Genomic DNA, 25,274 nt, shown 5'->3' with positions numbered 1-25,274 from the left:
GATAAAACTCAAAACAATCTACAGGAGATGACAACTGGGCAGATGAACTGCAAAAGGTTTTTAATATTGAGAAGCATAAGGCAATACATTTTAGTGGCAATAACAGCAATAAGATTAACGTACCTAGGTTTAATTATTCCCATTCAATTTATTTTGAACAGCTTAATTGAAACTGGGAACTCACCAAGTGCATGTGAGAGCCTGCATCTTACCTCAATGTGCTGCCCTAATACATTTGTGTGTTTTAAAAAGCACCCTGTTGACCAATGTAAAGAGCAGTAGTACAGATGGCAACCTGGCCATTCAATGCCAGAGGGTTCTGGACTGGATCAGTATAACTTTGTGACGCCTTTTCACAATTACAGTGAAACCCAAGCTAGTGATCGTCTGTCACCTGCTGCCATAAAAAGTGACAGAAGCAGCAAAATCTCCATCCACTCACAGTATAACAAAACCCATAACGTGATCCCAGATACAGTTACAATATGATCTATTTTACTTTGATTACTCATTCAGAAACTAGTAATGGAATAAAAACAGAAGAACTAAAACAAAGACTAAGAATGTGGGCTTAATGCCTAATTGGCACTCTGGGGGACTATACAAAACGATGACTTATTCAGAGACTCAGTTGTTTCAAACAGGATTATAATTTGTGGCAGAAGAGGGCAAGCACCAGTAGAGACCAAACATGATAGAAACACTTAGCTGGTCAGGCAGTCTCTGTGGAGAGGAAGGTAGGATAAGTGTTTCAGGTCAATGACTTTTCATCAATTTCTCTCCACAGATGCTGCCTGACCTGCTGAGTGTTTCCAGCATTTTTTATTGCAGATTCCCAGCATCTGCGGTATTCTTTTTGTTTCACCGGTAGAGCCCTCTTTCCAGTGTCGACAGGAATTCTGGTCATTATTGACAGGTTTTATTGCATCCATTTACTGCCTCAAAATTAAAAGTGGACTGCCCTTTAAACATGTGGATTAAGAAGGAGTAAAGTCAGAGAGGCTGTGACACAAACTACGAATGAAAGTTTTTTTTAATTTTTCAAAATACAAATCCATTAACTCGGTCCCTTCGATTTGTGAAAGAACTAATGACAGCAGGTATTATGCTGCCGTAAATACAGTATCAATTGAAAAATGATCCAATAATACTAAAGCCAGCAGTCTGGTTGGGTTATTGTACAAGCCCTTTCCAGCAGGCTGGTCAGGTTATTGTACGAGCCCCCTTTCAGCAGACGATTACACCCATCCCCGCCCCAAGCTTCCTTCCAACAGTGCCGTTTCACGTAGTTCCTCGTAACCTTGGTCTCGAATGCCGACAGCAAATGTATCCAGTATCAGAACTGCACAAAGAAAAATAAAGATTGTTATCACATTCAGTATGCTTTTAGTTACAGGGGAAGGGTGCTCGGTGGGGAAGTACTTTCAGTACCAGGTACTGCCGCTTTTATTTGTCACACATCTTGTTTATAACCAATTTCCTACCCATTAGGGGAACTCTCATACCTCTCGGTCATGAAAACAAGGAAACTTAATATTTCAAGTCAGGTAGAGGGCCCCAAACTACATGCAATTGACGTGCAAACCAAGACTCTGCAAATACCACTCTTTAGCCAGCCATTAAAATCATAGCAATTTACAGCACAGAAGGAGGCCATTCAGCCCATCGTGTCTGTGCCAGAATAAAAAGACGGAACCTTCGACAGTGTAGCACTCCCTCAGGTACTGTACTGGAGTGTCAGCCTAGATTTTTGTGCTCAAGTCTCTGGAGCGGGACTTGAACCCACAACGCACAACCTTCTTAGAGCAAGAGTGCTAGCAATTGAGCCACAGCTGACCCACAGAAGGGGCACAAGATAACTGTTTTTTCCTCTAGAGAGGCACAGCTTAGAACAGGAATTCACTGCGAGTCGGGATCCACAAGCTCCTGGCATTCTATATCCTTGAGTACCTTTCCCCCTTCAAAGAATGTTGACTACATAATGAACTGTCAGCGTGGAGCAAGCAAGCAGTAAAGCAAGACGATAAAGCGGGAAGGCAATACGGAAGAAGGAAAGGGCAACAAATAGAAAGGGAGGTAAAGAGTGGGAATGGGGACTTCAATGTATGGAGAAAAGAAAAAGAAAGGAACTTGGAGGGGGGGGAAGCGAGGGAGATGAAGGGGGAAGGATTGAGAGGATGATAGGGATGAAGAAGGGCAGCAGAAAAAAACAGTAAGAGGGACATGGAGGAAGAGAGAATGTTAGAGCTGGAGGGGGACTGACAAGAGACGGGGCAAAGGGAGTACCAATGGTAAGTTGTGAATCAGGCAATGCACAGCAGTGGACAGGATAGCACAATGTGATGAGATGCAAAGAAGGGAAAATACACAACAACACTGCTGGAGAATGGCATTTGGGTTAAGGAGTAGTAGGTATGTAGAGCAGGAGGTGACAGGGTGAAGATGGTGGGTATGAGATAAGTTGTGCGACTGGTGGAGCAAGATGAGACAAAGCTGGTTGGACCACCACCCGCTCCATGTTGCTTCCTGCTGCTACCAAAGGCCCCGGCCACATCCGTCTCTCAACCCGTGATCTGAAATAGCCCCGCAGCCCTATCCCGATCCCTCCCCCAGCCACTATACCTCCCACCAGCTACCTCCTCAAACAAGGAAAACTGAAGAAGATACAGAGACAAAACACAAATGAAGAGAACGAAAACATGTCAGCGATACAAGCAAAACAAAATTCAGCGACACAGAAGCAAAAAATCAGAGACAACAGAAATAGACAGATCAAGAAAAAAGACACACACACTGGGCAACACAAAGATGACAAACAAACAAGATATTCTACGATAGCAAAATACTGCAGATGCTGGAAATCCAAAATAACAGAAAATGCTGGAAAAACTCAGCAGGCCAGGCAACATCCGTGGAGAGAAATTAGAGTCATAGAGATATTCTACGACTTATGAGAAATGCATTGGGAGATCTGCCAATCGTAAAAGTCTTGTGTAGAACATGCACTTCCTGTTTGTCTCACTTGCTTGTCATGCTATTTATACTTTACCTCGGTATTATACCCGATTATTTTAAACGGTATAAAATTCACACTCTCCCCCTTTCCCCATCTCTGAACTGCCCAGTACGTCCTTACCAAAGAGGTATATGCTGTTCTTAAGTGAGTGACACCACGAGTCACAGTTCATTCTAGCCTTATTCAGCTACTTACCACCACTGATGAGAAGGTTAACTGGACCAGCCATATCAACACCACGGCTACAAGAGCAGGGCAGAGGCTGGGTAATCTAACAGGTGGCTCACCTTCTGACACCTCCATGCCCCTCTACCATCTACAAAGTCAGGAGTATAATGAAATACTCACCACTTGCCTGGATGGGTGCAGCCACAACACCAACCAAGACAACGTTTCCGGTCGAAACCCTCTGACAAAGGGTTTCGGCGTGAAACGTTGACTCTATTTCTCTCTCCACGGATGTTGCCTGGCCTGCTGAGTTTTTCCAGAATTTTCTGTTATTTCGGATTTCCAGCATCTGCAGTATTTTGCTATTGTACCATCCAAGACAAAACAGTTTGCTGAATTAGTGCCCCTACCACTGATGTCAGTATCCACCCTCCTTCACCACTGGTGCACTGTGGCTGCAATATGGACTATCGACAGGATGCACTGCAACAACTCACCAAACTTTGCTTTGACTAGCAAGAAAGACAATAGCAGCAATAACCATCATCTCCAAGTCACATACCACCCTGACTTGGACATAGGAACAGGATAAGGCCATTCAGCCCCTAGAGCCTGCTCGGCTATTTAATTAGATCATAGCTGATCCCTTAATACCTTTGCCTAACAACAATCTATCCAGCTCAATTGACCCCCAGCCTCAACAGCTTTTTGAGGGAGTGTTCCAGATTTCCATTACTTTGTGTGAAGAAGTGCTACCTGGCATCACCCCTGAACGGCCTAACTTTAATTTTAAGGTTATGCCCCCTTGTTCTGGACTCCCCACCAAATGAAATAATTTTTCTCTATCTACCCTATCAAATCCTTCAATCATTTTAAACACCTCAATTATATTACCCCTTAATTCTTCTATACTCGAGGGAATACAAGCCTAGTCTGTGCAACTTTTCCTCATAATTTAACCCTTTTAGCCCCGGTATCATTCTGGTGAATCTGCGCTGCACCCCCTCCAAGGCCAATGTATCCTTCCTGAGGTGCGGTGCCCAGAACTGCACGCAGTACTCCAGACGCGGACCAACCAGAGCTTTATACAACTGTAACATAACTTCCACCCCTGTGTGTTTCAGCCCCCTCGAGATGAAGGCCAACATTCCATTAACCTTTTAAATTATTTTTTTGTACCTGTCCACAGTTTTTAAGTAGACATATACTGTCATTCATTCAACATCGCTGGGTCAATATCCTGGAATTCCCCACCTAACATTGGGAGCACCATCACCACAAGGACTGCAGTGGCATAATAAGGTCCACCATCATCTTCTCGGTGTAACTAGAGATAGGCAATAAATGCAGCCTTGCGAGTGAAGTCCACATCCAGAGAACAAATAAAAGAAAGCAGGGAAAAGAGTCAGTGAGCTATTTCAGGTCACTTCCCTTTTAACAGTCACTCCACTGCATAAAAGCAGTGATGCTTAAAGAATCAGCCCCATCTAAAGGAGAAGTCAAACACATTTGAGGAACTCATCTACCGAGAAGCAAAAACCACTAACAGCAAAATAAAGCTCGTACAGAAAAGACTGAATCACGATAAGTTATGCAAAGCCGACAGACCCAGCAGCTTCACACTGTAAAGTACTTGGGGTCAATGTTCACTCTAAGCTGCATGCGTGCGCGGCCGTGCAGCAATCTGCAAGGTCCCGCGCCGGCTGCTCACAAGCTTTTACATTAAATTTCTGCGCAGGCGCAGTATTTCCAAAGGGGCCGCACATTGAAAGAAACAGGCCGCGCAGAACATAGTGCAGCCTACAGGGAACATTGCTCGGGGTGCAATTTTCAAGCTCTCTGATAAGTTGAGCAACATATAAGCATAGTGAGCAGCTGACCACTGTACTACTAACTTCCTGGTTTTGGTAGCGAGGAAGGAGCAAAGAAAGACTCACATTTTTGAGGAACTCCTCTGCGACGATGCGAGCTCTGGCGTTTAATGACAGCTTCATTTCACTGACTTCCTTGTCAATCTCCTCCATGAAGTGGATGACAAAGTCAACCAGTTTGTGTTTGTACATTTGTTCAGTGTGGAAGTTGGTGATCAGGAAACTGATGTCATAGCCCTGCCAAGAGAGGGGAAACCAAGCAGGCAGTGGTGAGCCTCATTTATGACAGTCATTGACATGTTCAATTATCTCAAGCAATTCAAAGAGGACAGGAAACATACCTCATTTCAAACCAATATGAATGAATTGGTTACTTTCCCCAACACAAGTATTTTCATACAATCGGAATACTAAATCTGAGCGGAGATACGGAACGTTCCTGTCAGATACATTTCTAGCATTAATCACACTTTCTTGTCAAAGTCTTTGGTGAATTTTGCGCTCATCAAGAGGAGACTTCATCCCATTAGAAAACTGAAAAATTAGCACTGCACAACCCAGTCCCTTCAACCATACTGTCCATAAGAAAAACTTCACTCTACATGCTATAAAAATGACAAACTAATCTTCAGTATTTATCACTTATAAATGTGGAATACATAAACACCACATTCTGCAATTCCACTGAGACACTGCAGTCCTTAAAGCTGCAGTGTCTAGTTTAAAATCTCACCGATAAGCTTTCACAATGTACCATCAAGTGGTAGGACGTGGGCTAAGCCCAGAATGATGCTCAAATCATGTAGACCACTGGATACAGAATGCTATTGATACATGCCTGCCCACTCCCTCACACAGAAAGCCTAGCACATCACCAGTGGGCTCCTGGAAGGTCCTCAATAGAAAGAAATAACTTTTTGTAGTATAGGACAGGGGCAGGAGAAAGAGGATCTGTTAGCACAGTGCTCACGTAATGTTCTAGTTAAACTTCTAGTCACATTTTTGACCAGGTGAGCACTTCCTAAAACGAGTACAGCAGCACATTGCATGGTGCACTGCATCCAGCATTCCCACCTCCTGAAACATACACAGAAAGAAGTCACTGCCTTCAGGAGAGGAGGAAGTGAGAACAGTTGGGGAAAAAACAAACACAGGGCATCTGCAGGTCAGCAAACTCCAACTAGACTCCAGACCTCAACACCTTAACTGACAGGTACCACCGAAAAGAAAGTTTAATACTTTAACTGAAGTGCCAGTTCTGGACAGTGCCATTACCTCAACAGCTTTTCTCCGGAGGATGAAGAAATTCTCTGCTCGCATCATCATAAACCTCATGAATTTATGACACAGGATCTTTTCAATCTCATCCGCCTGAAATTAACAACACGAAACTTTAACAGGTACAAACTCTAACCCGTCTACAGCCGATGAATGAAGTTACAGGGATGCCTTTAAAACATTAATGCTTTTGAGGGCAGCTGTAAACACAAGGGTAGCACATGACGAATTGCCAATGTGCCATCGAAAGCTTTTTTGGGGGGGAGGTACAGAAGGGAAGAAAGAGTCAAATAATCAAAATCTGTTGAGTTAAAACACGGTAAAGAAAATATGAACATTCTCCCACTTTTTTTTTTTTACAAATATTGACTGCTGCTCAAAATGGAAGCATCAGTAAAATTAGTAAGGGGCTGGAGCACCAACATGTAGCGTTAGAGTGAAGATGCAGGTTCAACCCCAGCCAACAATATACTGAGTTTCTAACATCAGCCTCGTTGCTACATAGGGTGCCTGAGCACAAGAGGAATAGGGAAGATCAGAGGGAGAATCATCGCTGAGCTGCTACTGCCCAACAGAGGTTATATGGATAAGTATCAGTACAGATGTGGTCATGGAATTAAATCAGAAAATACTGGAAATACACAGCAAGTCAGTCAACATCTGTAAAGAGACGAGACAGGTTAACATGTCAGGCTTAAACTTTAATCAACATTCTGCTAGAGGGTTATATCCAAAATGTTAATCCATCTTTTTCCTTTGTCATGGCTGACTGACCCAGTATGTATTTCCACCATTATCTATTTTTGTTTCAGATTTTTGGCATTTGCAGTTTATTTCTTTGTTTAGATAAGATCATGCATTGTTGTATGGACAGGACTGGGGTCAGGACTGAAAAATGTTAGAGTGACTGAACAGTGGCATCAACAGAGGCCTGGAGCAGGTTCCTCATCCTCCTCTAGCACAGGTGATTATGGCTTGTCAAGGTGAAATAAAAGTGAAAGGGGGGGGGGGGGTGGTGGAAAATGTAGAGGAATTCCAAACCTTGAAGAGTAGTAATGGTATGAGAAGAAACATTGTGCCCATTGCTTCCAGCATACCAATTGCACCATCAAGGAACCTCCTTTTTAATCGGAATGAGGAACAGTCACAGCTAATATTTCCAAGAGAAAGCACAGGAATTTCTCCCCAACTCCTAAAGGTAACCAGATAAAAATCTCCTGGACATCAAATTGAACATCATTAAATAGAGTCTGGTAGACTAATTGACTGGAGAGCAAGAAAGATTTAATTTCTACCTTGCCCCCATTAATGAGAGGCAATCCTCACCCACTCTATCTCAGCTGGTTTGGAACCCTGTTCCAAGAGGTGAATGGAAAGTGTCATAACCTAATGTGCAACACCCAGACCTTACGAATGACAAGTATGTACTAACAAAGTCAGACTGGATACCGACCTGTTTGATCGCAATGCTGACTCGTACAGAGTTTATTGAGCCCTCAATGAGGACCTTCTCCTTCTCATTCCTGCTGATGATCAAAGGCTGCAACAGCAGCTCTTTACTGCTCCTGTTATTGGCCAAGAAAAAGTTGTCCATTACTATCCAGTAATCAGAATGCATCCTAGGCTCTCCACCAACTATTTGTACCCATTTGTTTTTGAGGGTGTTGATGCAAAAAAACATTCTCAAAGGGTGCATGCAGGTAATCTGCTCCCAAAACACTGCCTGCAACATTCCTGAGCTTTCCACTAAGCAGTTTTCAAGATTTATCCGAGTTAGCTTTCCACTTAATTTCCTATCCCTTATCAAAGGGATGTGCCTCAGAAGTTACCCCACAGTACAGCAGTGATGAGGTAGATCAGTGTTGTACCACTCTGTGACACAGCATGTTGGAAATACAGTAGGTACCACCATTCCTGCCAGTAGGTACCATAGTATCAACATTTCAGGAAAAAAATCTCTACACATTCGATTCTCAAAAGGTGCATGCAGATAATTGGCTCCCAGTCCTCTGCCCACAGCACTCTTAAGCTTATCTCTTGTATAAATACATTGCTGTCAATCATCTCAAAATCATATGCCGCAGGGTTACACAGCTTTTTGCAGTACTTACCAGTTCACATATTCACAGTTCAAAAATAATTACATTTATCCCTAGAAACACAGACAATCGCACTGCAGATTCCCTTCCCCCCCCCCCCCCAGACGGGTGCTTCATCTGAAAAAACTGAAAGGCAATCCACCATATTTACAAGCCTAATGTCTCCTACCTCACTTCCACCTCTGGTTTATTGTGACGCTCCACCACCTGCGATGAGAAATTTTCCAGGCACAGTGCTGCTTGAAGCGTGGCGCGCACTGCATTCAGGTACGGACGGAGTGTCGCCTTTTGAAAGGAGAGAAAAACAAAGTTAAACTAAGAAAGCTTAGAAAACCCTTTAGGGAGATTACACCTTTAAGGGACTGTGTCCGTCTTGGAAATACCCCATTATAATCTGTATGTTAAAATCTATCTCACTACACAGAATGCATTTCTTGTTGGCAGATGTGTAGTATCACTGATGTGACAGTTCTCAAGTCAGTGTCCTAGATCATTTCATCCCCTCCCTCTAGCTAATAGGAAGTGTGCATGCAGGTAGGCAGTGAGCGAAGATGAAAATAGGTAAACCAAACAAGACAAGTGACAAGAAAGATTTGTTCATAGGTGGTCGATGACAAGGTGAAAGAACAAGAGCCTACTAGAAAACTAGGTGTAGATATCCAGAATGCAAACTTGTGCCACACCCACTGGACATTAAACCCATTTGTTACAAAACACCTTTCAGTGACCTGCAAGGCAATCAATGGGGAATCAAGGGATATGGAGATCGGATGGGAAAAGTTGAGGTCAATGATCAGCCATGATCTTACTGAATGGCGGAGCAGGCTCGAGGGGCCATATGGCCTACTCCTGCTCTTACTTCTTATGTTCTTATGTGCATATAGTTGTACACGCAGGACACTGTGGGAGAAAACCTGAGCTAGATTGAACCCTAATACCACCTCTGGACCATAGTTTGTTCCTTTATAGTGCTAACTTTGATGCATTAAACGATCATTTTGTTTCCTTCTTGGGACATGGACGATTATTGCCCAAAGCCATCAGAGGGCAGTTAAGAGTCAACCATATTGGTGTAGGATTGGAGTCACAGGGTAAGGATGGCAGGTTTCCTTCCACAAAAGACATTAATGAACTAATTGAGTTTTTATGACAGTCGGTCATTTTTACCAGTACCAGATTTATTTCCAGATTTTTAAAAAACTGAATTCAAATTCCCAAACTACCATGGTGGGATTTGAACATTCTGTGGAATTTTTTTGTCCTGGCCTCTGGGTTACTATGCCCGTAACATAACCATTACACTACCATACCCATGAAATCCATGTGTACAGTTCACTTTCGAAGCTTGATGCATCAAAGTGACTTTACACCTAGAACTTAAGACACAGGGTCAATTCGCTATAATTCAACATGAATAAAAATATTTTTTGCCAAGTTCAACACCAATATTCTTTATATTCTATGATACAGTAATAACTGAAAACTAATTGTAAGCTATCAACTGAGCACTAAGCCTCATCCAAAGTGTTATCCCCACTGCAGCTTCTCAAACGGAAAATACAAACTTGATATCTAGATTAGGTTCCGTTAAATTAACAGTGTCAGATACTAAAACACAAACACCCACGACAAAGCACACAGCCCCAATGATAGCCATAGATCAGCAAAGGAATAGAGATCCCTGCCCCCAGTGATACTATCTCAGGCAAAAATCACAGGTTGCAATTAGTGATTAGGTTCTGTTGCATTAACTGTGCCAGATACTAAAAAAAACAGGGACGGTCACACAACCACTCCCCAAGTCCCATCTCTACTGAAGAGGCAGCAGGGACGGGAGAGGACATGGATCTCTGGCCCAATACACGCCCTGTACTAGTAATGCAGTGGCAAAGAGCATCAGGTATTCGCAAAGAGACCGAAGCACCCCGGACCCAGCCCCAATCCCAATGGTTTCAGCCCTGGCCCGCTGACAGCCTCTGACAGGAAGCACTGGGTGTGAATCTCTCCCTGCCCTCGGGTGACGGGTGAGGCCCAGCTCACGCTCGGACCCGTTACTACCGGCTGACCCTGACGCCCACACACACACGGCGCCCACGATGCCCTCTCGGTGGCTGGGCTGGGCTGTTTTTCTCTCGCACTAACTCCCCAACTCACAACCCCTCGGCGCCTTTCCCCCCGCTTGTTACCATCTTGTCTCCCCGGAAGGCGGAAATGTGTGGCGCGCATGCGCGATCGACCTGCTATTTCCCCCCCCACTCATTGGCGGGATGTACCATTCCACCCTCCAGCAAGGGGGGGCAGCTACACGGAAGTAATAGTCCACTGCATTTCAATTGCTGCAGTTTGGTTTATATGCTATAGAGATGTTATATTAGGCAACAAACTATATAATGACTTGTCTTCGATGTGTTTTTGTTAAGTTCCTCCCTTTCTGAGCATTGTAATCCCTTCCCTTCCCCCCCCGCCCAGAATGTACTAGGCTCACATTGAAATGGGGTGAACATTTGCAGGGTTTCCTTGTAACAGACATTGTTTTCTCTCTTAATGTTATTGATAAGTTCCTGTACACAATTATTATATTGTTTTTTTCAGCAGTCATGACCCAATACGCTCGGGTTTTCATAACTGAGGCAGACTTTCAAGCGTCGATTTCTTTATCGGCCCCCCCTCCTCTGCCCGCGACTTTGAGCTGGTCTGAAGCGCCGGAAGAGGACGCGCGTTGATTCTGGGCTCTACCACCCGGCCGGGGGGTGAATTTAGGTACCCGATGGCTGAATGTTACGCTGCTCTGGAGGATGCCTTGTCCCTGGTGTCGGGTTACTGTAGCCAAGAGCGCGGTATAATCAAGGAGTGAGAGTGAAACGGTGGCTATGTGCGAGCAGAGTGCGTGACTTTATACGCCGGGCACCCCCACCCCCCCTCTCCGGCAGTGGTAAAGCTGCTGATGGAGCCTGTGCTCAGGTAAATGTAACAAAGTGCTGGTGAAAATGTGAGGCAGCGCGGCTCCTAGCAACAACTGGCTGTGTCTCCCTGACTACCCACTGCAGCTCATAGCTCATTGCACTGCATCTTGAAACCAGAGGTATCTTGTGCCTCAGTTAGCTGGGCATTTGGATTTTTTTTAAAAAGGGCTTTATTTCAGATGTTGAAATCTAATGGTTAAAACAAGGGGAGCAGTGTTCTAGCACTATTCTAGCACTGCTACAGATCCCTAGACTAGCAAAGGGTGCATTGGGAGCTGCAGTTGTAAATTGGGCTTTTGACACAACTGATCTTGTGTCTGCATCAACTGATCAGGTATTCTGATGGTGACTTGGTTACTTATTTGTAAGTTAGATGGATAATGGGGCAGGGAAAATAGTTTATTGCTCCTGTCAATAACAGCTGAGAAATCTGGGATGGGTATTATCCCTTGATAGAAGATGAACACTGAATGTCATCTGTAACTTTCACTTCTCTGCACAATTCTTATTCAGTAACCTCATCATTGATGATTTAAAAAAATCTAATCTTATTTCTGAATTATTTACTGCTTATCCTTGAGCTTGCAATTTGTTTTCAGCTTTAATCTGAGATATTACCATTATGTTTTTGGTGATTCTGCTTTTGGTTTGATGAAAGTTCCAGACTTTAATTTGTTCTGATAATTTTTGAATAATGGGTACTTTTGGGTGGTGGAGTGGGTTAACACACTCCTGTCACCTTTCACCTGTCTTAAATCCAGTCCAGTCTAAAGCCTACTGTAAGGATCCAATGTGAAATGAGTTAGCCAGTCCCAATCCCGTTCTTAATGGCAAACGCACAAAATGACCCCTAATTTGCTACAAAATTGCACACATTGCTCAGAGGTCACAAGGTGTGTGTATATAAATTGGAACTAAGGCACAATGTTGGAGTAAAGGGAGCTTTGTTCTGCAACATGCCTGATCTGTGTATATGAGGCTGATACTGCATGCCTGCAATAGGAAAGTGCTCCATTCCCCATCCTTTACCTTGATGAGCACAAAAATCCACTGAAAAACAAAAATGGAAAGAATTGTTTCAGTGCAAAAGGCCTTATATTGAAGATCTCAAAGGTTTAGTAGTGGAATGGTTGGCCCGCAAACAGAAGGCAGGAGAACCTGCAGCCACTGACGTAATAGGCACCTTATAGCTAGCAGGTCTTGAGTCAGTGAAGGAAAGTGGTATTTATAATTTCCAGTGACTTATTGACAAGAAAGCCCACTAGATATAAGCAATAAAATACTCAGCAAATAGATGGTTTTACTGGAATAAACAAAAACATTGCTGGTGCTTTTGATGCATTTTTAAATGGCACTTCACTTTAATGGTGCAACCACTTAGCAAGATCGTGGCCCTGAAACTTCAGCTGAGGGATACTTGTTGACCCTCTGGTCTTTCTGGATGCTGTTGAAGAGCTCATTTCAATTGCTGCATATTCAATCTGTTTGCAAGCCATCAGCCCAGTGGTAGGCTGGAGAATCTTTCACAGTAGCCTTAATTTCTTGCATGTGTATAACCAGCCTTTCACCTGCTGCGTGATGATTTATTAGTCAGAAATACTGTATTTAATTTGAGTCAGCTTGGTTTTCCTTGGCAGATTTTAGACAAAACTTTCCACGGGTTCAAGATGAGTGAACTAAAAGACTGCCCGCTGCAATTCCACGACTTCAAGCCAGTAGACCACGTGAAGATGTGTCCCCGCTATGCAGCTGTGCTCTCGCGCTCCGAGGATGATGGGATTGGAATTGAGGAGCTGGACACATTACAGCTGGAGCTGGAGACACTGCTGTCCTCAGCGAGTCGGCGGCTGCGTATCCTAGAGGCAGAGACGCAGGTAGGAATGGTGCAGTAACCTGTTTGGCTGCGCTGAATTGTGTACTATCTGACCAGAGTTCTTCTGTCAGATTATAAATAATGCATGTAAAATCTGTCTGTAAAACAATGCCTTGAATATTTGATTAATTTCATACAGCTTCCAGGAGAAAAAGCACAAAATTCATTAAAATAGGTGTTTCATGTATTAGCAGTAAATTTGTCATGCAATGCCCACTAAGGTTCTACTATCCTGGCCCCAGTTCTGCTCCTCCAACACATGCCCTGTATGCCTTCCTGTTGTCTAAACACGAGGGTTCTGTTGGCCTTGACACATTCCCATTGGCTTTTTCAAGATTTGAATCAAAACGTGGACATATTCTTGGAGTGGAGTAAATATGGGATTGTTACCTGCACAGAAGGGATATGCAAATAGTCTGAGCAGGCCCTAATCATGGACCTAAACAGTAGGGCAAGCTAAGGAGGCAGATCTCTTTCCTTATTCCTATCTGCCTTATGGTTTTATATTGTAAAGCCAAACATTTAACATTTTTGAGAAGTGGGCACAACAGGGTTGCTTATCCTCCAGATAGAGTGCTAGTGTTAACCTCTTTGCCCCCTGCATGACCTTCAAAATGCAGTCATTGGAACCATTTAGAATCATGGCTTTGACCTGTGGTCAGTTTCAGAAAAGCATCCCCAACTGTACCACTGTGACAGTTCTCGTGCCCACACTCTTGTGTTCTCTGACTGAGGTAGCCAAATTGGGAGTGCCTTTGAACCCAAGTGGCCAAGTTGAAAAGCCACTGTTACTTTTTTTTTTCTTTCAAGAGCCTTTAAACTGTTGATTTCAGATCCTCACGGACTGGCAGGATAAAAAGGGCGATAAGAGGCTGTTAAAATTTGGGAAGGAGCATGAGCACGGAACTCCACAGAAACATGGAAAACCCAAGAAGCAGAAAATCGACGGAAAAGGCAGTCATGGAACTGGACCCGGTCCTGGACGCCCCAAATCAAAAAACCTACAGCCTAAAATACAAGAGTATGAATTTACAGATGATCCCTTGGATGTTCCCAGAATTCCGAAGAATGATGCACCTAACAGGTAGGAACCCACAGTACCTGTAGCACGTGTTCTGCTCTGTATCTTTGCCAGGTAGGGACTGCCGGTTAGGAAATGCCTGATGTCTTTACTTCTCTTTTGAAACATGTCGCAGGAGTAAACACTGTTTGTCATATCTACACTGCTTCTTCCATCAGGTTGTGCACTATTTCTGCTGTCTCTTTGCTCAAACTATTTCATCTCCTAAAGGAGGTGAGTAAGCACAAGGAAAAATTGCAAGAAGTAAGTGTCCGAAATTGCTTCGAACCCCTCGAGGTGATGGGATTGATGGCCTGAAGATTGCATTCAACATTACAATCTAGTTGCCCAGATCTAGCTAGCAGAAGTAGAATCACAATGTCCATGGAGTATTTAATAATTTGTGGCTAGGCTCTTATTCCTTGTCTCCCTGAAGGCTATACTGAAATCTTGCAGTTCAGCAACCATATTTTCAGTTAAATGACTTGCATCGACATTATTCAGGTCTTAATAATTTTAAAGACGTGGATTCTGTTCCCTTGCTCTGTTTTACCTTAATGGAAATGAGTTCAATTCTATGAGTTTCTGCTCATAATTTTAAAACTCCTGCAATTGTCCTTGTCACTGTTATTTGAAACCTCAAATGAACATAGATGTACTGGAGAGTGACAAAACTACACACACTGTTCAATATGACGTTATCAATGATTGAAACAGAGGTTAAAATAATCTCTCTCTGTTTACATTCTAAAGACCTTGAGATGCATCCTAGTGTTTGAGTAACCTTGTTGACAGTAGCTTCACACTTACTGGATACTAGCCATGAATTGTAAGTAATTGACCATCTTGTACTGCAGGTTTTGGGCGTCAGTGGAACCGTACTGTGCTGATATCACCAACGAGGAGATCCGTGTCCTTGAGGACCTGCTGAAACCCCCTGAAGATGAAGCGGAGTATTACAAGGTACAAGTATTACCAGTATAGACCGAGCAGGAGAGAGACAGGGAAGAGAGGGTTGTGGGGCAAAAGCACAAATGAAGAGGTCTTTAGGAAGCTTTTGAAAGCATGTTGGCGGTGCCACGCTGCATTTGAGGGAAGGACGAGGCAGGTCCTAAGATATGGTATGAAGGAGTATGGTAAACGTGTTTTCTTTTATATGTGCCGGGTGATCCGTCCGGTTTTATTCTTATTATTGTTTTTTGTAGCGGTTTGTTACAACTGAGTGGCTTGCTAGGCCATTTCAGAGGACAGTTAAGAGTCAACCACATTGCTGTTGGTTTGGAGTCACATATAGGCCAGACCAGGTAAGGACGGCAGATTTCCTTCCCTAAAGGACATTAGTGAACCAGATGGGTTTTTATGACAATCTGGTAGTTCGTTTTAATTCCAGATTTATTTAATTAACTGAATTTAAATTCCACAGCTGCCATGGTCCAGGCCTCTGGATTACTAGTCCAGTAACATAACCACAATGGTACCGTTCCCTTGTGTCTGTGTTTGTGCCTATACTTGTTCATGTGAGGGATAACCATACTGGGCAGAGGACTAGTAACACTATCAACCACTCCAAAGTAGGATTTTGGGTGTTGCCATCAAGACCCCAGTGTTGGATTTTTAAAAAAAATAACAAACTATTATTGCTAAACTTCTTTTTACTCAACTTTTCTTCCATTATTTGTTTGCTGATTATATAATCGTGACCCAGACCAACAATAAAGGAAATGAATTAGCATCCATTAATGGCATGGTTTGTCATCCTTGGCTTCTACCCACTTTACACAGTGCCCCCAAATATCAGTCCTCCGCATTTTAAAGAAGCATCAAAACCAAATAAAATAAAGTTTTAAGGGACTATCTATCTTTTTTTAGAAGTACTTTTTTCTCGCTTTGCCACCATTTGCACCTGAGTGCAGGCTAGAATTCTACTGGCAGGCCTTGTTGAAGCCACGCTATAGAACGAGCTGAAAGGTGAGTGAGTGTGGCGTGGAGAAGAAAATTCTCCCACCTCCCCAGTGAACAGTTATTCAGCAGTACCCACAATGTCACGGTGGAGACTGTGAACTTTTCATGTGGGGAAATTATGAGCACAAACCCATATCTGGCCCCATATCTGTTAATTATAATTCTTTTTGAATTAGGTTTGGCAATAGGAGGAGGGAAAATGGGACAGCCAAGCATGTTCATTAGAAAAGCAGGAATAGTGAAACAGCACAGCTGAACACAAACGCATATTCAGGGGTGTGAACTTGTGGGTGGCAGAGCTGTACACTAATGGCTGTGATCAAGAGGAGAATGTCACTGGCTGAGGAGGAATAGCGAGGCTGTGCACATGTTCTGTAGGAGTGTGAGCCGGCAACACTTGATCATTCTCCGCTTTTATCTCAATCCTTTTCCGTTGCATTCCTTTCCGCCCAGATCCCTCCACTGGGGAAACATTACTCTCAGCGCTGGGCGCAAGAGGACCTTCTGGAGGAGCAGAAGGAAGGTGCCCGTGCTGTGGCTGCCGCAGAGAAGAAGAAAGGCATGCTTGGAGCTTTAACAGAGCTCGACTCGAAAGGTGAGCTGGACTTGCACTGACGTGCTCTGCACTCGAGTGAAGCCACAGTGTTGCGTTTTGTTTCTCTAACAATGATAGCATTTTTGTACAGTCCTTTTCCATTCTCTGTTTATTGAACTCCTTGAGAATACATATATTCATTTAATGTTTGGTTTTTAAAACGGCCTCCTGGAAAGCTGCCTTGTCCGGTCTAGCAACTGGAAAACATTTGCCTGATGCAACTGATCTGTGCCTGGCCGGCTGCTATTGGCTGAGATGGGATTGGCATAACTCCCATCACAATTACTGGCAGCCAGCCTCAACCTTTGACTTGCGTGCCCTCAAATCTTGTTACCTCGATTCTTTCTGTTATCCCCTCTTCCCGATAAGTTTAAAAAATATATAAAAGCAGATACTAGCTTGGCAATGCTGATTTACCTCTAACTTGTCTAAGGCTGTGCCGCTCATATCCTGCCCTGCAACGTGTCCCATTCACCCATCACCCCCATCCTTGTTCATCTACACTGGTTCCCCATACTCCAACAAATAGTTAAAATCCTCATCCACATCTACAAAACCCTCCATGACCTCACCACACCTTATCTTTGCACCCTTCTCCACCCCTGTGTCAACACCTTCTTTCATCTCATATTGCTGGTGGAGCCTCTCGCTGCATCTCCCTCCCTACCTCACTACACCGTTTAAAAGCTTTCTCAAACCCCGTCTCTTTGACCAGATTTTTGGTCACCTTGTCCCTTGCTGGCTCGGCATCTGTTACTTTACACGTCTTTGTGAAAGGCTGTGGGTCATTTCTTTACATTAAAGGTACCATATAAATGCACGTTTTTGTTGTGACTGAATATACTTTTTGCTTTTTTTTGTGTTAGACGTGGATGCATTGCTGAAGAAAGAGCAGCACGATCAGCCTGAAGATGGCTCTCCCTTTGGGCCCCTCACACAGCGATTGCTCCAGGCTTTGGTGGAGGTGAGACTAGAAACCTAATTTCACAGAATACTCATTTATTTAAAATCTGAAAAATCTTTAATATTGATAAAAGAAAGACTTGCATTTATATAGCACCTTTCATGACCTCAGGATGTCCTGAAATGCTTTGCAGCCAATGTACTTTTTGAACTAGTCACTGTTGTAATGTAGGAAACGCAGCAGCCAATTTGTGCACAGCAAGCTCCCACAAACAGCAATGTGATAATATAATGATCAGATAATCTGTTTTAGTGATGTTGATTGAGGGATAAATATTGGCCCGGACACCGGGGAGAACTCCCCGGCTCTTCTTCGAAATAGTGCCATAGGATCTTTTACAGCCACCTTTAGAGAGCAGGCAGGGCCTTGGTTTAATAGCACTCCCTCAATACTGCACTGGAGTGTTGGCCTAGATATTTGTGCTCAAGTCTCTGGAGTGGAACTTGAACCTAGAACCTTCTGATTCAGAATGCTACCAACTGAGCCACAGCTGACTCAGAAAAGAAAAGAATGCTCACAGAGGTTCAGTAAACATGTATACAGGTCAAAGATCCATCTTGCCCCATTTCAGATCAGGTGTGCAGAGATTGAACTTGAACTTTTATGCTTCAGTATCACACTGCATGATGCATTCACCTACGGAGCCACTGGGGCAGCTCAAGTGTGGGTGGGGGGGGGAGGGAGGGAGGGGGGTATTTTAGTCTCATTGGTCTTGACTAGATTGAAAGTTTACAGAGGTGAAAGGAGAACCGTCAAAGCACCACCCCGTGAGACCGATTGGTCGATTAGGAAACCTAAAGCAAAACCATTCCTGTCTGAGTAGTGCTGCCGTGGCAACTCCGCAATGTGAAACAGAGCAGAATAAGCAGGAGTGCAGTGCAATCTCAGGAACAGATTACAAGATCCTCAGAAACACTGCAATAATTTTTTTTTAAAGTAAAAAAGAAAATGCTGGCAATGCACTGCAGGTTGTTCAGCCATTGAAAGAGGGAGACTTGGTTAATGTTTCTACTGTAACCCTTTGTCAGAACTGACCAAGCGTAGTGAAGAGTGATATACCGGACAGGGTTCAGTGGGAATTACAGAGAGAGCCACCTTTTATTTCTTCCTTTATCTAGCAATTTTCTACATGTCCCTTCTTTTCTGAAGGTGTTGGCTTCTTGCTGGGGTATGGTTCCAAAGATGGCAGTTATCCTCTAAATATCTCATCCAAGTAGTCAACCGTGACCCAAAAAATGATTCTTGGCAGGATGTTCAATTGGGGATGGGGCGAATCATAGTCAAACCCAATCCAGCCATCGCCCGAAGGCCTAATCTAGATCCCCTTAACCTGAAACGCTGAGGCCAAGTATAACATCCCGACCATCACCTGGCTAATACCAGCTAACTCAGCGCAGGTTGGGGTTTAAGCCTAGGACCTTCTTGGTCTGTTGCCCGATGCTTTAACCAGCTGGGTCATTGAGGAAACGAGACAGCCCTAACACCCTGATCATTTATAAAGAACAAAAATTGATTCCTGAACTGCCTGTGCCACACATCACATTCTTAATTAGTGATTCTTCAAACCTTTTGTACAAGATGAAGGTTTTTTTCCCCATTTTTTCCCTAGGATCAAAGGACTTCTGTCTTTATAAAGGACTAATTTAATGCCTAGTATCTCTTCATTGCTGAGCTTTTCTATTTTTTTTCTCTCCCTTCCCAGGAGAACATTATTTCACCCATGGAAGACTCTCCCATACCGGAGATGACTGGGAAAGACGTTGGGACTGATGGAGCAAGCACCTCCCCTCGAAGTCAGAATAAGGCATTCAGGTGAGTGCTCTGGACCATAGAGTTGCACTAACTATAGATGAGAGAGATTTCAGAATAACTGCAGGCAGCAAAGAGTGACGCTAACTTCCTTTGCATTCTTAACGTGTGACGCCCTGGGAGAAAACTCAACAGGTTGGGGCAATGAGAGAAGAATGTTTCTCTATTACATGAAGAATCTACTAATCAGATTGTATAACATTGTATGAAACTATTATTGGTTTTATTCATAATAGAAACCTAATCAGCATTTAGCTGGCATTACTGTGACCTGCTGAACAGCTTGGGATAAAGATCGCTCTGCCTGTTTCAGCCTGAGAAGATGCAGAATTTAATGTGTTTCATTCACCTGCATAGAAGTGTGAAGGGAAAAGTGTCACTGACCCCATTCCCCCTTTTCTTTACAACTACTTGGTCTGCTCCGTAACTATAAGGGTTGGATGGTCAGCAGACCTTACTGCTGAATAAAAAGGAATTCTATATAGTTATACAGGAAACTCTCGATTTACCGGCACCTAAATAACCGGAAATCTCTGTTAACCGGCAAAATGCAGGAGTAGGTTCAGGTAAGTTTTACTTCATATTAGTGGCCGTTCCTGGATCTGTGGCTGTGTAATCGGGGTTCCTGCACTTGTTGCTAAGCAACAGGGATGCTTGGCCTGTGGCCGGAGTTCCTGCACCTGTTGCTAAGCAACAGGGAAGCCTGGATTTGTTGCTGTGTACGGAGCTCTCGTACCTTTTACTATACCTCTCTGTAATCCGGACTTTTTGATAAACCGGCACCACGCCGGTCCCGTCGGTGCCAGATAAAAAAGAGTTTCCTGTATAATAAATGTTGTATGTAGACTCTTTAGCAGAAGTAGTTCTCCTGAGCTTTGCACAAATCAGGTTGTCCACTTTCTTGGATCTGGGCCCTTCTAGCTGTGCAGTTACTGTGGTGTCCTTTCTAAATATTGTTCACTTGTCCCGATGATCAATTGGCTGCTCTGTAATGCATTTTATTTAAAATATTCAATGCATCTGTTGCAGTGTTCCTCACACAAAGTCTCTAGAAGCACGAATTAAGGAAGAACTAATTGCTCAGGGTCTGCTAGATTCTGAGGACCGTCCTACTGAAGACTCCGAGGATGAAGTTCTGGCAGAACTGCGCAAGCGTCAGGCAGAGCTGAAAGCCCTCAGTACACACAATCGAGCAAAGAAACAGGAACTTCTCAGGTAGTGTGAAAGGGCTGGGTTATGAATTCCGGATGCAGGTGACGGGGTTAGGGTGGAATGAGAAATAAGATCTCTGCAGCACTGTGTCAAAGAATGGGCTGGTGACATTTCATTCAATCTAATGCGGTGAGTTCTTTATTCACACACTCATTTTTCAGGTGAAGGTGTTCCAGTAACAACAACAAAAGTTGGGTGCCATAAGAAAACTGATTTCCTATTAGCTGAAAGCTGCAGAAGCAACTACAACTTGCTTTCATATTGTTACTTTAACATAGGTAAACATCACACAGTACTTCACGGAGACATAAGGGGCAAAATATGGACACCAGGATAAAGAAGGAGATATTAGGAGTTAACAAAAGCTTGGTCAAGGAGGCGAGTTTTAAGAAAGGTCTTAAAAGAGGAAAAGGAAGTTGAGAGGTGGACAGGTTTTGGGAGGGAATTTGAGTGCATGGGTCCTGGGCAATGTTCCCACTAAGCTGCGTGACCATGCAGTGGTCAGGAGGTCCCATGCAGGCCGCTCACCGGCTTCTACAGGGAAGAAACCGCGCTTGCACGAATATTTGAATAACCCAGTTAAAGGGACCAGGCATGAAAAAATTATTAGAGGGAACATTGGTCCTGGGTAGTTGAAAATACGACTGCAAATGGAGGGATGAATGAAAGGGGGAATGCACAATAATGGAGTGTTTGCAGGGGCTTGTAGCCCTGGAGGAGGTTACAGAAATAGGGAGAGGAGAGACCATGGAGGGGTTTAAACACGAAGACGGGAATCCTGAATTTGAGGGATTGGCTGACTGGGAGCCAATGTAGGTCAGCAAGGATAGGAGTGATGGATGAACAGGACTCGGTGAGCAGGGAGGGTTCCAGCAACAGCGTTTTGGATGAGCTGAAATGTTTGGACGGTGGGAGGCTGGCCAGGGCAGCATTGGAATAGTTGAGTCTGGAGGTGACACGGGCATGAATGAGGGCTTCAGCAACAGATGGACTGAGGTAGGGGTGGAAGCAGGCGATGTTAGAGGTAGAAGTAGGCAGTCTATATGATGGAGAGGGTTTGGGGTCAGAAGCTCAACTTGGGGCTGAAAAGGACGCCGAGGTTGCAACCTTCTGTGTGAATGGGATAGTGAGAGCACATGGGCTGCCCACAACGCTCCCTGTCCACTCCAAAGGGTAGGAAATATCACACGTCTGAATGTTCCATTAAGGCTAAACCTATAAGTCAGATTTATTTACAAGTAACGTAATTACACAGAGGTAGAATACAGAAAGAGACGAGCAGTACAACACTTGACTCCCACAATTCATAAACTGTCCCAAATGAATAAAAAGTCTGAATTCTTAGCAAGTTTCTTTTTATTATCGCTTGACGATCTCTTTTGAAACGATACATGGGAAATTACCCCATGGATTCCCTTCTGGCTGCCTTGCGTGGAATAAGCTGCATGAAGCAGGGACTGGGGACCCCAGGACTCCTGCCTGTTATATGCTTGTATTTTCTTTAAAGTTGAAGCAGGCTCATTTGAAGGTCAAAAATATTCTTTCCAATGGTCTGGCAATTAAGATACAAGTCTTTTCTAATGTGTAGTAGGTAAGGGGTGAACAGTGGATTCATGGTCATCTGATGGTCGGTTTGGTTTTTGACACCTTGACAGCAATAACTGCTCCAGACATTAAAGATAATGAATTTTGTCAGCTTCCCCCAAATTGCTGTCTCCCAAAGGGACTGATCTAGGCATCAAAGTAATTTTATGACAGGAATAACTTCCGAATCGCTAAGGGAAACCAACTACAAGATGGCTCCTATTGAAATGCGGCTGCATTGGGAGAGTTTCACACATTGACTACTCTTCTGCTACTGAGAAAAATAAATGCTTTTAAAAATGAAGCTAATCTAAAGCCAATCTTTAGTACACTCTAATCTAAAATTTACAAAACAGCTTCCCTATTTAACACATGCCTATGCTCTGCTTCCATCACACCTGTCGTTGAGTATTCATTTCTCATTTGGCTGCTGGCTATTGTGATATCGGTACAGCTCCTGATGAGAGGGGGAGGGGAAACAGTGGTGTGGATGGTGGTGTTCAGACAACTCACGCCAACATTTCTGAGGTTTTTCAAAAGAACATGCCTTAGATCACTTGATAGAACACAAAACAACAGACGTGCTTCCAGAGCTAGCCAGTCCCGCAATTCAACCAGCGAAGACCAATTAATTGGACTTGTGCTTCTAAATGCTCAATGGGATATTGCTGTGTGTAGTAGCGAAGTTATTGATAGATTAGCGACACATAACAGGTGCTCAGACTTTGTGCTTTAGAGCTTTTGTCAGACAAGACTTTTTTCTTATCATTTGCTTTTTTTGAATTGTTAGATTAATGGAAGTGATGATGTTTCTACTTGAACCATATTGTGAAATTCTTATTTGAAAAATAGATCATTTGAAGTAGGTTAGCGGAGTCTGTCGAGCTCGTATCCAAACACCTTGGAAAAAAATTCTGCTTCCACCATGAGGGAAGTGATGGGTGGGAATTGAGTGTTGGGTCCTCGGCCGTCCTTCCTAATCTTAATGACTGACTCCAATTTTTTTTAATCCAGACTTGCTAAAGAGGAGTTAAAAAAACAGGAGTTAAGACAGCGAGTGAGAATAGCGGACAATGAAGTCATGGATGCCTTCCGAAAGATCATGGCAGCGCGCCAGAAGAAACGCACGCCTACAAAAAAAGAGAAGGATCAGGCGTGGAAGGCACTGAAGGAGAGGGAGAGCATCTTAAAGCTGTTGGACAGTTAAGCCCAACTGTGCATACACACTGGACTCTGTTACTTTAGAAAAATTGGCTTAATGTCCGTCTTTCCCGAGCTGTGTGCGTCTGAACTGACAAAAGGAGCGATACTGAAAGCTGCCCGTTTTGAACTGGTGACATTCCATGGCAGCAGGCCGTCTCTGTTGCATCTTGCTAGTCTTGTGTGTAAAAGATGGAAGTGTGTCTTTCAGAAATCTGGATATTGTGCTTTGCTAGTTTGGGTTTGTACTGTATGTAAGAGTAACGTGTTTCTGCCACGTGTTCAGATAGAGTGTAGCGTTTCTGGGCAGCTGTGCCATTGCCAATCCTTCAAAATGTGATGTTAACAACTGACACTTTATAGCTTTTGAGAAAGATTTCCCCTCACTTACTTCCCCACCCCCAATAATATTTTATAGAAAGATATGTGGGGATATCTCTAGGACCCAAAGTCTGATCTTTCCCCCTCCTCCTGCACTACTTCTCTCCCCAGCACCCACTCCATCCACCCTGCCCCAAATAGGGCTCTTAATCTCATTTCCAATCTTTCTGTATTGTCCTCTGGGGCCATGTGATGCTTTGTGAAGAAGTATTAAAATACTGCAAATTTCTGAAAATTTTATCAAAAAACCTTTATACAGAAAAAGAAAATCTCTCAAGGTTTGTGTAACAGTAGGTAGGAGTTGTTTTACAATCCTCAGGGTATCACGACAGTTACAAATGTTCCAGGTGTTCTGCCAGTAGCCCCTTGGGTAACCACACCATGTGGTGTCTTGGGCTTTAGTGACCAGGATGATCCCCCGCCCCAGTTGAATAGCCTGCTGAAACCTATGCTCTGGATTCAAAGGTGAAGCATGACCACATGGATAAGGTAACAGAGGGCACTTTGAATCATACCACAGCATAAATTAGTATCTATGAAAGAGCAAGAAAGAAGTGGGGGTGGTAGAATTAACAGAAGAAATGAAAAAATGATGGTGGAAATGAATTTTGAAAAAATACAATAATTTTACTCCACTGACACTATTTCATTTTTAAAACTGCAAAGCGCAAAGAACCTGAAGAATCATACCCCTAAACTCACCAAGTCTCTTCATTTTGTTTTAAGTTACCCTTGTCGAGCCTTGCTGTGATTGAACACCCTTTGATAATCCCAGTTCCATATTGTGACACAATAACTCTGATCACCTGTCCCAACCATCAGTTAGTCGGACAACTCGCATCCTCCAGCACAACCCACACTGAGTCACTGATCAGAATCCGAATGGCAACCATCAGTCACTGAATCCCCACACCAAGTCAGCTGTCCTCTTGCTAATTTATGGATTATCAATGAAACAAGTGCAAGTCTTATCATTAGTGACATTAAATCCTCAATAACCTACTGATGATTAACTGGGACTGTAATGAATTTTCAATAAATGTCAACTGATTTTCAATATCTCAGTGTGAAATATGTATTAAATAGGCAACCTAGTACAACTTTTAAACATTGTAATATTTTTATAAAGGTTGTGATGAGTGAGTCTAAAAGTGATCTGCTACACTGATCAGTTATCTTTGATTTGAAATAGTTAAAGGCATTTCTGGGTTTTGAACTTAGGACCTCACACACCCAAAG

At 43.5% G+C, this 25,274-nt stretch overlaps 2 protein-coding genes across 9 annotated transcripts; one reads left to right on the top strand and one right to left on the bottom strand.

Moving 5' to 3' along the window:
- Positions 1 to 45: 45 nt before the first annotated feature.
- Positions 46 to 10,977, bottom strand: arpc4l (actin related protein 2/3 complex, subunit 4, like). Of its 3 annotated transcripts, none has more exons than XM_086001883.1 (6): positions 10,918 to 10,977; positions 8,602 to 8,717; positions 7,787 to 7,898; positions 6,331 to 6,426; positions 5,122 to 5,292; positions 46 to 1,342 (listed from the first exon to the last, which is right to left on the bottom strand). In XM_086001883.1, exons 1-6 carry the CDS (start codon positions 10,960 to 10,962, stop codon positions 1,337 to 1,339), a joined length of 546 nt encoding a protein of 181 aa, XP_085858009.1. In that variant the 5' UTR covers positions 10,963 to 10,977; the 3' UTR covers positions 46 to 1,336. The 3 variants fall into 3 exon arrangements, with proteins under 3 accessions (XP_085858009.1, XP_085858011.1, XP_085858010.1); XM_086001885.1 differs by lacking the exon at positions 10,918 to 10,977 and adding an exon at positions 10,619 to 10,706; XM_086001884.1 differs by lacking the exon at positions 10,918 to 10,977 and adding an exon at positions 10,587 to 10,673.
- Positions 6,649 to 25,094, top strand: tada3l (transcriptional adaptor 3 (NGG1 homolog, yeast)-like). Of its 6 annotated transcripts, none has more exons than XM_086001881.1 (10): positions 6,649 to 7,297; positions 13,033 to 13,269; positions 14,102 to 14,352; positions 15,186 to 15,291; positions 15,534 to 15,632; positions 16,744 to 16,885; positions 17,752 to 17,849; positions 19,552 to 19,661; positions 20,688 to 20,873; positions 23,469 to 25,094. In XM_086001881.1, exons 2-10 carry the CDS (start codon positions 13,063 to 13,065, stop codon positions 23,659 to 23,661), a joined length of 1,392 nt encoding a protein of 463 aa, XP_085858007.1. In that variant the 5' UTR covers positions 6,649 to 7,297; positions 13,033 to 13,062; the 3' UTR covers positions 23,662 to 25,094. The 6 variants fall into 6 exon arrangements, with proteins under 6 accessions (XP_085858007.1, XP_085858005.1, XP_085858003.1 ...); XM_086001879.1 differs by lacking the exon at positions 6,649 to 7,297 and adding an exon at positions 11,060 to 11,192; XM_086001877.1 differs by lacking the exon at positions 6,649 to 7,297 and adding an exon at positions 11,199 to 11,393.
- Positions 25,095 to 25,274: the final 180 nt, after the last annotated feature.

Source organism: Somniosus microcephalus, chromosome 11 (assembly GCF_052327205.1).
Source record: "Somniosus microcephalus isolate GS21.2 chromosome 11, FLI_Smic_1.0, whole genome shotgun sequence".
Taxonomy (NCBI): domain Eukaryota; kingdom Metazoa; phylum Chordata; class Chondrichthyes; order Squaliformes; family Somniosidae; genus Somniosus; species Somniosus microcephalus.
The sequence above is the reverse complement of the archived record's forward strand: the minus strand, read 5'-3'. Positions and strand labels throughout refer to the sequence as shown.